Consider the following 12,879-nt stretch of genomic DNA (forward strand, 5'->3'; position numbering starts at 1 on the left):
GCAGTGCCAAGTGAGCAATTGCATGTGCTGATCATGTCAAGCTCATTCTCTTCCTATAACATTACCCCTGCCTCTATATTTCCATAATGACTGCCCAGTTGCCCATGATCACTCCCTCGCCTGTTTGTGAGGTTCTGTGGGCTCTGGTGATGACAGCTGGAGACACCACAGGCATGGAACTTTCGTTGTCAGATTGTGTGCACAAGTGGTGTGAGCACTTGCAAAACCTATGCTACACATTTGTCACAAAGACCTAATGCCCTCCTCTCTGTGTGTATAAATGGTTAAACAAAAAAGTGAAGCATTGATTTAATACTAAATATAGAAGCAAGCTTGTAGTAATACATGAGAAAACCTCAATCATGAATGGCAAAGCTTTCCCCTCAAGCATGGCATGTTGTTTTTTAACCTGACGCTCATGTTTTGTCCTCTTTTCTAAACACCGACTTCCAGTCCTTTAATGATCTTATCTAATAAAATCTGTAGAGATGGCAGGTTTTGTTCATTACATTTCTTCAACCTGCTCTTCTGAACCTGTGTCTGGCTAGCAGAGACTGGTCGACCAATCTTTTGGATCATAGATGGAGGATATACATAAATTATACTGTCTGTCCTCTCTCATATTTACAGGAAATCCTCATCAATCATGAATTGCAAAGTTCTGTCGTCTTTCCTACAAGTCTGTTTTTTCTTTAATAAACTATTCGATGTTATGACTTTTACTGAACTCTTGTTTTTATTAACCAGAAAGAGGAAAGAAGCACACTGATTTATATAAATAATATTTTATTAAAGCACATTATTGTAGAGGAGAGTGTCAAAATAAAAGCCCATATGTCTCAAGATGTTGCTCATGTATTTAGGATGCTATAGGCTTTATCTGATCTTTGAACTTTTACTTGAAGAAATTAATAACGTTTCAAATACATATTATTAAAAACTGAAGTGATATCTGTGTGTCTGTCTTAGACGCATATGATCTCCATTACCATAGTATCTGAGAACCTCAGAATTTTTAATGTATTTATTGTCAAAACACCCCTGTGACATAGGAAAGTAATATAAAATAGTGATTACTGGTCAAGATCTGTGTAAACTAGTTGTGGCTCTAATTTAGTATTCAGGTATTTACCGTAGGCACTCAGTGCTACAGTGATGGGCATAGTATAAGAACTTGTAGAATGGATAGCGAGATTCTTTACAGAATGTGAACTGTATTGTGAATGTACTTTTACTTCACTATGTTTGTGATATATTAGTTCTTTTTCAAAATTGCCAAAAATAGAACACAACCTTTTAAAAAGCAACTGTATTCAGCATAATGAAGAGATTGAAGATTGTTTATTTCTTGCTAAGGATTTGATGTATCTTTTGAGTAACTGATCTAAGTAACATTTCTGGTTTTGTATCAATGGGGATACTTTGCAGGATAATCAGAGTTATTCCATCCCCTTTGGAGTTATCCTTTTCCTAAAGGAGTAAAAATATTATAATAACCTAAGAGAAGATAAAAAATTCAGGCACAGCATTCATTATCATCCCTGAGGTTCTTTTGCAGACAAAACAAGATTATTTGCAGTAAGATGCAAATACTGACTTAAAACCTTTAATTTTCAAATATGATACCCAAAACTTCCATTTCTAGCTACTTAAAAGCATTTTGGTTCAGTCCTGTTTTAAAGAAAATTGAGTTTGCAGGGCACCTTGATGTACTTTTTATCCACTTTTGTATGAAAAGCCCAAACCTAAGGATACCTAGTTATTGTTTGGTTCTCATTGAATCAGTGGGAAGCAAAGTTCAATTTTAGCACACAATTAGCGCGCTCTCTGTCTCCATACCTCCTCCTTGTCTTCTGTGCCTGCAACAGTTCATCTGCCAGGCTGCTCTCTAATCTGTGATTTTTAAGAGACTTCCATGACAAACTTCATGGGTCTGATTCTCTTCTCACTTAGGGCTTCTCTATATGGTGCATTAATCTGCACTAGAGGGGTGTGGATTCCAGTGCACACTAGCTTACTGGCCTCTGTGGATCCTGCTGGTGTGAACTAAAAGTTCCCTAGTGCACATTAATGTAGAACTGTTTCAACTGAGAATTACTATACTGTTCAAACAGTAGTACATAAATGCACAATAGGGAACTTTTAGTGCATGCCAGTAGGGTCTGCCTGGGCCCGTTTGGGCGCAACATACTAGTACACACAGCCCTCTGGTGCAGACTAATTCACTAGATAGACATGTCGTTACTCTGGTTTTACACAGTGGATTCATTTCTTGTTTACACTACATGAGAGGAGAATCAGACATCCTGACTTTGATGGGAGTTTGCATGAGAAAAGACTGAGGAAAAACATAGATCTTCGCTATCAGGGTTTGGCCCTGGGATTATTCATGTCTTTTTTAAAATGTCATTTATGAGTCTTTTTCACTCTTCTGAATGCTGAGTGGGAAAATTGGCACTCCAGATCCATAGTCTTCCTTTTAGAGCGCCTACTTAGGTGCACACCATGCAGAAACAGTCTTTCAGGTAGTCTTCATCCAGGAAGCACCACAATTTGCACTATTCACAAACCACAGGATACCATTCTGGTTTAGGTTCCTAATCCCTCTCACACACAACCTCTTACAACATCTACTTGGGGGTGCGGGGGAACAAGCTAGAAAGGAAGGAAAAAAAGAAAAATGAAACAGTGTGCAGCCAGCCAATCAGTATGGCAGTTACCCATGTACAATCAGCACCAGCTGCAGCCCAATTAAACTCAACATTCACAGGTGTTCCCAGCAGCCTGTGTGTTAACAAAACCACTTTCTTGAAAATACCTCAGACTTTAACACAGAAACTCATTTCTTTTTAAAGTTCTTGAAAGCTATTTAGAGCACTTTAAATACAAAGAAGCTGAAAAGGACTTTCAGCCCACTGGAAAAGAGTTGGTGCTTAATGCCAAAATGGGTGGGAGTCAGCCTAGTTGAATCAGCCAGTGTAACCATTGGTTTGGGGGAGGAAGGGTTATCCTGAGTGATGCTTATTTAGGAACAGTAACTGGTGCTCATTTTATTAAGATTTAAATCTCTCTATTTTAATATCCATCATATTTGTAATAAGCTGTGAGATCCTGTGTGGCTTTGTGGGGGGTATCAGCTCAGATGGCAAGTGACAATTTTTCTTTTTTCATACAGTCAGTTCATAAATTAGCTTCCTTGACTTGCATAGTAAGATTTACAAATTAGTTAATTTTCCTCCTGAGCTTAGAGTTCCCTGTGGGTGGTTCAGCTTCTTTGTTAGCACCTCATGTTTTTGTTAATCTGTTTTATTAACGTGATTAGAAAGTGAATGATATTCTGAGAGATGATCCAAGCAGTCAGACTAATGTGAAATGTAGTTCTCTATCATCCCATTTAGGAAAAAAAAACCCATATGTGTAAATATTTGTTTTAGTTTTAGCTTATAATAGCACTAATAATTTAAATACTTTTCTGTGTTCTATATGGGATTAACAGCCTTTGGCTACACCTCAAGCCTTCAGCTCCTCCTAGCTGGTTACTAATACCCAGGAAATGCCCTGCACCTCTACAATAATTTTGTAATTACATATTGCCTGGTCTGTTGCTAATTGGTTAATCACTTTGTTGTTTCTGACTTTCATTAATGTCTTCATCATCATTTTACCAGTCAATGCTGCCAGACAAAGAAAATTACTATATTTTATGTTGTATTACATATCCTATATGTTTGTCGGTAGCTTTACCATAACTTCACTTTTCTGAAGGGGACATAATATTATTCTTATTTTTCATAACATGCGAAGTCCAGCACACTTGGCTCTTTTGCCCTTTTGCACTTGAAGATAGGATAACTGGATTTCCTAAGGTTCAGTGCTCAAGACATTTCATATCATGGGAAATTTCTTTCTCCCACCAAGACTGCAGTTGTCTTATATAATCTATTTATTGCTTTTCTCTGACCTTCATGCTATTGAAATGATACATACTTGTACTTGCCTGTATTAAATTTGCTCTTTTTAATAGGATGGTGATAGCATGAAGTCATTCATTGTTTGGATTATTTTTCCATACTATTTTATTGTTCTCATTTGCTCACTTTGCTGTATGCCTCCCTGAATTTTAGGCCTTTGTGAATAAAACAATATTGGATATGTGCACAAGAAACCTTAAATTACTTCTATTGAAAAAAGCAAATGATTCATTGCATCCATGGTACGCTGAAGAAACTTGTAGTTGCGCTTGTGTTCATATGCCATCTCATTAGGAAAAATCCCGTTTCCATCCACATTTGGTGAGACTCAGGGTAAGGTGATGAAGAATGTGGCAGAACTCTATCAAATCCCTTTTCCTAAGAAAGTTAGGGAGTGCCCTTTGCATACCTAAGATAGTGGGAACTTGTCCAGGTGTTTCTGAAAAATTGGCAGGGTATTTTACGTATACATAACATGGCCCAAACATATTTAAGATTACTTGTCCCTTTCCACTGTAATCCTTTTGTGTGTCTGAGGGGAAATTTCAAGTGAATTTCCATGTAGTGAAACAAAGTTCCAGGTGGGAGCTCCTAGTTTTAAATAGGATAGCAGTGGATTCACGATTTCCTGATCTTTTGTAATCTCCTGGAAGTGTATCTGCATTTCCCATTAGCCCTGCTTATAGTCTGTTCATGCTGTCCCTAAAGAAAGAAGGCTCTGTTCTATGTCACATTTCTTTTCTATCTGCTTCTTGTGATGGTCATTTCAAGATTAAGGGAGAAAGATATCAACATCTTTTTTTCTTTCGTGGATAAATTAATGTTCTCGGCCTGTCATTTTTGGAAATGAGCGTCTAGCTCGAGTTGTTTAACAGTTCAAGACTTTACCATTAACATAGACACACAGAAAATTCTGCCTTTTCCAAACCCAAGTCCAAGTTTCTGTTTTCCACAGAAACCATGACCAAAATCCTTTTATGTGCAAACAATAGGTTTGGGTGCACGAAGTATGTTGTGATGACAAGCGCTGACTGTCATTTGCCTCCATCTCCTAGGAAGCTTTTCTTACTCTTCAGGACAAGAGCTAGAACACAGAGAGTTGCTCTGGGATTCTGAGTGTAGTCAGGGTGTAATTTTTTGACCCAGTTGATTTGATATACCCATATTTCTAGTTGAATAAATTAGACTTTTGCTGAAATTCAGTGGAAGTGCTAAAATCTTTATTTCCGTGAACTGTATTTCAGGTGGTTCTTAGAAAATCTCAGACTAGTTTACATTATACACAGAGGTAAGTATCTATATTACTTCCATCATTTTCCCAATTCCGGAGACTGCTAAAATTGGCAAAATAAAAATTATAAGTGTTGCATGAGCAACCACATTTCACTTGCAGTGCATCCAGTCATTTCATATTGTTGTGGTAGAGGTCAGCAGGTGGTGCTATTATACATAGTCTTCCAAGTTCCTTTCCTTGGTGTGTGAGCAAGTTTTTACTCTTGGAAGGAATGTTTGTGGTGGTTGGTAGTCTTGATCATACACGACTCTGGCTGGAGAGAGACCTATGCAAGCAGAAGGAGTGTTTACTGTTGGGTTCTGATTAGAGTCAATTCTGGAGGCAAAGTTGCTTCCCGGTAACTAGGCATTGGTGTTGGACTGACATTCCTGGAAAAAAAATTACCGCACGTGCTGTTTGTGACCAGGACTGGCGTATGTGTATAAATAAACAAGATACACTTAGAATGTACTCAGACTCTGTGTCACTGATTTCTCCTATACTGGAAGTTGTCCTGCAAGGCTTAGGGTTACCATGTGTCAGGTTTTTGACTGGAATACCTGGTCAAAAAGAGACCCTGGTGGCTCCTGTCAGCACCGCTGATCAAGCTATTAAAAGTCTGGTTGGCATGGAGCTGGCAGGCTCCCTACCTGGCTCTGCGCAGCAACGTATCTCTTGGGTCCTAGGTGGAGGGACCGCCACGGGAGCTCCATGCGCTGCCTCCAACCTGAGTGCCAGCTCCACAGCTCCCATTGGCCAGGAACCATGGCCAATGGGAGCTGCAGGGGCAGAGTCTGCGGGTGGAGGCAGCATGCAGAGCCGCCTGGGTGTACCTTCTCCTAGGAGCTGAAGGACATGTTGCCACTTGCGGGGAGTTGCCCAAGGTGAGCACCTCGTACAGCCCTCACCCCGAAACACTACCTGCACCCCAACTCCCTCCCAGAGCCCTCACCCCTTCCTGTGGCCCTACCCCACCCCTGAGCCCCCTCTGGCACCCAAACTCTCTCCCAGAGCCCTCACCCTCTCCCATGCCCCAACTCTCAGCCCTGAGCCACCTCCCACACCCAAACTCCCTCCTAGAGCCCACACCCTGAACCCCCTCCTGTGCCCCAACCCCCTGCCACAGCTCAGAACCCCTTTCTACATTCTGAACTCCTCGGCCTCAGCCTGGAGCCCCCTCCTGCGTCCCAAACCCCTCTCAGCAGCATTGATTTCCACCAGATTTCGTTGTGTGTTTCTGCCAGGTTTGGAGAGAAGCTTGCTTCCAGGTTCTTCAACTTTCTTTCAAAAATCCGTCCATCCCACTAGCCCTGTAACTGTAGGGTTTATGTGGCCTCCTGGTATGGGGGGAGAGCATGCTGCTGAGCCTTCTCTTTCCTTCTAGTGGTTCTGGGGTCTTTCTCTTCCTTTTTCTCTTTGTCTCACTGCATTCTGCATTGTGCAATCTAATACTAATTGTTCAGGTAGGCAAAGGAACTGGAGAACCTGTAATAATACGCACTTGAATCATAGAGCTGGGCAAATAATGCAAGTAAATTTATCAAACCAAATTCAATTTCAAATCACTTTTATGTTCTCTTTCCACAAGTGTACATAGGGTTGAATTTTACTAGTGAGAATGCTTGTTGGAAGAATATTTTAAGCTTGCACACTTGAAACTTACTTCAAATTTGCTTTCCTTAATCCTCCACTTCACCCACCTGATATTCTAAGGCAGCAATGGACTATAAATCATACCATGTAATTTAGATGACCAATCACAATGCCCTACATTTTGAATACTGAGTAACAGAAAGCCTTGGAGTATATGAATGATAATGTACATAATTACATTATGCCAGATTTAGTCAAACAGTTCTGAATAATAAAAAGTTTGAGTTTTGAATGTAACTAGAAGAAGAGGCAAAATTAATAAAATAAATTATTTTTTTGAATTATTTGCTTTTCTCATCTGAGCAATTCAAATAGTCCTGAAAATCAAACAAAATTTATTGATTTAGTGGGATTTGTTTATATCCTATAATTTTCAAATACTGTGAAGCTTTCTTGCACTGTCCTTAAGAGTAAAACTAGAAACAAAAGAACTCCGTAGCCTTTGAAAGTTAATTATGGTCACTGTTGCTGATATTCTTGGCAGGAGCCTAAAGGCAACATAAAAACCACTGAAAGTATTGGCTAGTAGGCAAATTCCTCCTCCATATATCAGTATATGAGTGAAACAGAGGGAGATAAAGTAGTAACGTTTGCTTCCTCTTTTTCTAAAGTCTTATTACATCTGCCAAACCAGTGCTCCTCCTCACTCTGTCCTACACTGGAGCTTCCAGCAGTAAAAAATACGCAAGCCATTCACCATTGGATTTCTGCTGGTTGAGTGATATTTTGCTTCAATAGCTCTTATGTTCTCGATGATTAATGATCATTATAGGCAGATTTGTCCAAGCAAAATCTGTTGTTCTTTGTTTCTCCATTGGTGGATCTGAAAAGACTTTAGAAAACAAATTATCAAAATGTAAAAATGAGTTATTCCGTTTGGTCTAATGAAAAACTAATGCAGTGGCATACTGTGTATTAGGGAGAAAAGGACTGAACTTCAAAGATCCACATTATTTCAAAGTTCAGGGTGGGTTTTTTGGATGTGGTTTTGGTTCAGGCCTATTTTTACTCTACCATTTCACAATAGTGTTTGCTCTCCTTCTAAAGGTTTTATTTAATTTGAAGTAGCTTTGTAACTGCGATAGATAGGAATTGGGAAATATTCCCCTTCTACTAGAAAATATGAGTGTAATGGTCAGGATATTGACATTAGTTTCTAGAACTTTGCAAGGTCTTATTTATCTCTGTAGGAAGTCGATGCACTACATCTCAGCAATCCTTCAACAATTCGGTGTCCCTGCGCTACTGAAAAGCATTAAAATACATAACAGCAGTGTTTCAGCTTCACTGCTCATTAGAGGAGCACAGAACTAATAGTAATATTGTTGTAACTGGACAAAGCCATCTAAATCCATGCGTGTGTTTTTGTGAAAGCTTCCTAAACATGCTGCTAAATCCTCTAAAAAGCTACTAACAGCTTTGGCAACCATTAGCCCAGCATAAGCAGTGGAACTCTTTTCAGTAAGTGAACAAACAGAGAAAATATGCTGAATGGCTGGACAAATGCGTTTCAGCTGGCTCTTTCATTTACAGATATAAGGGTGCAGTCAATATCAATCACTGTTTTCCCTGTTGCACTGGAAATCACCATATCTCTTTTCATTCCACAAGCTCTTTTCACCACAGTAATGTGTCTTTAGAGTGACACTGGCATTAGTCTGTTTCCGCTGTCTGAAGTCCAGAGAATTTAAAAACACATTTCAGAGTATGAGACCATAACCCTCTTCCCCTTCTACACACCTCTCTGTCCTTCCTTCCTTCTCCCAGCTTTCCTCTCTGAATTAATTGTATTTACTACTTTCCCAACCGAGGTTTTAAGGAGGAAAGTGGTCACAGGAATTTGGAATATCTATTCTTCTGGTTTAGCAACAGAGACATGTGTCAGATTGTTTGTCACTGATCATTGGATTTGTAATTTATTAGGTGTTGTACAGAGTTTAGAAACACTAGAGCAGCATATGGTAATTAAATTAGAAATAATGGTGACATTATGATTTGAAGTGTAATGGACTGAGGTTTTAAGTTCAGTCTGTTATAGTTACATTTTTCAGAGGTGCTGAGCACCCATGACTCCCATTCAATAGAAAACAAGCACTAGAAGCTGAGCCACTGTAAAAACCAGGCCATCAGCGTATACTAACGTTCTTCTGTGATGACTTCATTTGCCGTGTTTTGCTTCAGATCATGTTTGGTCTGGAAACAAAGGTGAATTTTCAGATTGAAAAAAAAAGGTGTGTACATTATTTTTGTTTTTCATTTACAGATAACAGCAGTCTGCAGAGAAGCAGCCCTTCTAGCCCTCCAGGAAGATATCCAGGCCAAATGTATTTGGGGACGACATTTTCAACATGCATTGAGTATTGTGACCCCTAGAATTCCTGAGTCACTAAGACAGTTTTATGAAGATTATCAGCGGCAGAGTGGACTACATACACTTTGAGAAATGAATATGTGCATTTGCACTCACTTGTGTGTGTGTGTGTGTGTACACACGCTCATTTCACCTGTATACAGCAAATTTTCTTTAAATTCTTGAGAGTTTAGGAGTTTCTTATTGTAAATGGAATGTCTGAAATGAACTCCATTTCAGAAATTTCATAGTAGAAGTATTTTGTGTCGATTGTGAACTATGTGACTGCAGTGGAAGTGGTTGAAAATGTTGTACTTTATAATAAAATGGTATAATCTGTGTTGTTATCATTCAGATTGCTGGTTTAAATCACTTTTATCTGCAAATACATATCAGTCTGGAAAAGAAAGGACTCTCAACTCAGTAATTTTTAGGCTTATCCTTGATGGTCTCCTTGAAAACATTTGCAACAGCAACAAGTTTCCCTACAGTCTTTATCTTTGTGTGTCTGGTTGTCCAGTTCCACACAAAGGAGCATCACAGAGACTGGGAGTGGCATGAATACATGCTGAAAAATAGTCTGAAATCTTTGATTTATGACATTCAAAGAAGTTGCCAAACAAGCCTGCCAAACATTCAGCTTTCCTCTCTCTCCCCCCTCCACCCCCCCCCCCCCCAACTTAAGGTGTTCCTAATTGATCACAGCACAATGTTTAACTTCAGTCTTGGACATCTTCCCTTTCCTTATATTATAAGGTAGGAATATAAATTAGAAGGTTACCATTAGGCTTGTTATAAAGATTGGGAAAATGGACTGTTTTTAATTTGTGGTTAATTTATAACTATTTCCAGATATCAGAGAGAGAGGGTTTGTTTGTTTTTATTTAAAAAAAATATCTGAGTATCTTGTTGATTGGGAAAATTGTACATTTCTTACAGATCTATGTACAATTTTTTCTCTTTATAATATATATAGAGAGAGATAGTATTTGATCTGATATTTAATCTACCAAGCACTGTACCTTGATCTATAGAGGACACATTGTAAAATATAATGGGAAAAAGTTGAGAGATGTTAATTACTTCTTGATACAGTGCATGTGAGTAAGATGTGCATTTAAACTGCACCACCAAAAATCTTTGGAATTTCATAGAAAATCCAATGAGTAAAAATATCTAGTTGATAGAACTGATGCAAGTGGCCACAAAAATGTGGGGGTACAGATACAGATTTTTCAACCTATTTCATCACTGATTTTTTTTTACTGAAACCACAGCAGGTTGTTTCTTGGACATGTATTCTTGTACCTTCAGTAAACAAGCTGATCAGGTAAAATTACTTGCAGGGTAATGAGCTACTGTATACCAGATATGACTAGAAAGGCAGATCAATCAAAAGCAATAATTAAAAGCGGGGGGAGCCAAAAGGTGATAAAAACTGAAAGGATCTGACTTTATTTCAACAGGTAATTGCATGGCTTGGCTAATGTTTCTTCCAGCTAAGCGGAAGACCCTTCAGGGTCGAAGCATTAGCCAAATCATGCTGTTACCTGTTGATGTCAAGTAAAATAGTTTGATTTTATCACCTTTTGGCTTATTTTTTGGATTTATTGTTGGTTTTGAAGAATTTGGCTTCTTATGGTAGTTCAATATTTGTTTATGCAAGAGTTTTATGTCTGTTTACGCCCACCCCTTCTGTTCTTTTTAAAGAAATAAGCTTTAGATTTTGTTCAGATGATTTCTTTGTTTTGTTCAGTTTCTCTCATTAAATATAATCTGTAAGGGGCTACTCTTACTTTAAAAATCACACATCTGCCCGCTATTTAACTTACTCTTGCTACAAGTAAAGTTTCAGATTTCTATAACTGAGAGAGATTAGAGGAGGAAAAACGTAGTTGTGTATTTTTGTGTTGTTGGTTCTAGCTGTATTGGTGATTTCAAAGTTTCTCCTGTGTTGCTTGTGCGGGTCTTCTGCACCAGACCAGAAGAGAGAGAAAAAAATTTAAATAGGAAAATGCGAAAATTGGCAGAAGGATGCAGGGACAGATGTAGTAAATGAAACTAGTTTTAACTCATTTTTTCTAAAGTGGCTATAATTCAGGTTGAGGGTATCCAAAGCATTTATCATAACAATTAAATCCTGGATGTTTTCAAACAGTCAGTAGTCATACCATTATCCTTCTGAACTTTGTGTGTATGTTGCAGAAAAGAACCATAGAACTTAGTCCTAACCTAACACAGTTCACAAATCTGGCCTCTAAATATCTACATGTTGATCTGGATGAGAGAAATCATTGTTGCCATTTCTTGGGAAGTGCTCAGATATCATGGTAACAGGGACCAAAATGAGAACCTGGACTGGGAGAAAGAAACATGTGATCTCCACTTCTTGTGAAGGCTGCAGAATTGGAATATCAGGCATTGGGGAAGAGATGGGATCTGGCACCCAGCCACCGATTGTGCCTGTGAAAATCTTCCCTTAGAATTCTTCATTAAATGCACCATCTTTCACTTCCCTCATTGTACCACGTATTCTGATGTAGAGCTGTGTGAATTAATAAATGTTAAACTGGAAATATTTCCTCTTTTTGCTGGGTTTGTAGAATAGAAAAGGCAATTTAAGTTTTATTGTAACTTGTTTTTTTTAAATATGGCAAATTGATGAAATTCATCAAATATTTCTGTTTCGCAACTAAATATTTGTTGCGGAAAACTCAGGTAAATTTATGCCACTTGAAAACTTGCTCACTCCTGATAGTAGATAGTTTGAGATATAAAGAAATGTATGATTGCATATACCCAGTTCCATATGAACGGTACAGTCCAATGTTATAATTGAACAGCAACATTGTACCATTTAATCAGAATGCTGGAAAAATAACAGACACTTTGTGTTGGAAAACAATTTTGATGAAAGCTCATTGGCAATAAAAGAACTTCACAGCCATTTTGAAAGTGCTTTGGAAAATACTTTGCCAAAACAGCTGCTGTGTGTAGCTTAAATTTACATGCCAGAGAACATGATCCTGTAGCATGCACAGTGCCCGCAACTGTTGTTGGAGTTAATAGATGAGGACACAATAGGACAGAGCATTCCAAGGGTATTCTGTGCTAATGAATTATTTTTAAATGATCATTTTTAACACATGAAATTGAGATCTAAACTTTTCACATCATGCTTCACTCAGTATATCATCTCTTGGTATTGCACTAATCTCTTAATTGTAGGAGACCATATAAACCTTCGTATCTCCACACCAAAGGGTAAGTTAAAGATGGAATTTTACCCGTAACTCTGAATGTCCTTGCTTCTAGTGAGTTACTCCCCTTCATATTGTTTGGGTACTTTTGTATGATTTAATTTTCATAATTACAGGTTTAGTGAACAAGAAAAACCCACAATGTAAAAGGTCATATTCCCCTTCTCTAGAAGTAGTTTCAGTACTTATTTCCTGACATTCTTTAGGGATAAGGCTTTTCTGTCTGTCCCCCCTGCCCCAATTATCTTTTGGAGCTTATCTTTGGCTCAGACACTGTTTGAGTTGTGGAATTGTTAACATTAAATCAGCTTTTCAATGTTTCAGGCAAACTTCGTTTAAATACAAAATTTAACAACTTCTTCCAATAACAAC

General features: G+C 38.3%; 1 protein-coding gene across 2 annotated transcripts in view; it reads left to right on the top strand.

Annotated features, from left to right (window-relative positions):
• The window catches only part of AFG2A (AAA ATPase AFG2A), a 318,280-nt gene extending 306,457 nt beyond the window's left edge, over positions 1-11,823 (top strand). For both annotated transcript variants that reach the window (XM_048847226.2, XM_048847227.2), the window contains exon 16: positions 9,161-11,823. In XM_048847226.2, the coding sequence (XP_048703183.1) occupies positions 9,161-9,337 (177 nt within the window). In that variant the 3' untranslated portion in view covers positions 9,338-11,823. The remainder of the gene's footprint in view (positions 1-9,160) is intronic.
• Positions 11,824-12,879: the final 1,056 nt, after the last annotated feature.

The sequence above is a fragment of the Caretta caretta genome, chromosome 4 (assembly GCF_965140235.1).
Source record: "Caretta caretta isolate rCarCar2 chromosome 4, rCarCar1.hap1, whole genome shotgun sequence".
In the NCBI taxonomy this organism is placed as follows: domain Eukaryota; kingdom Metazoa; phylum Chordata; order Testudines; family Cheloniidae; genus Caretta; species Caretta caretta.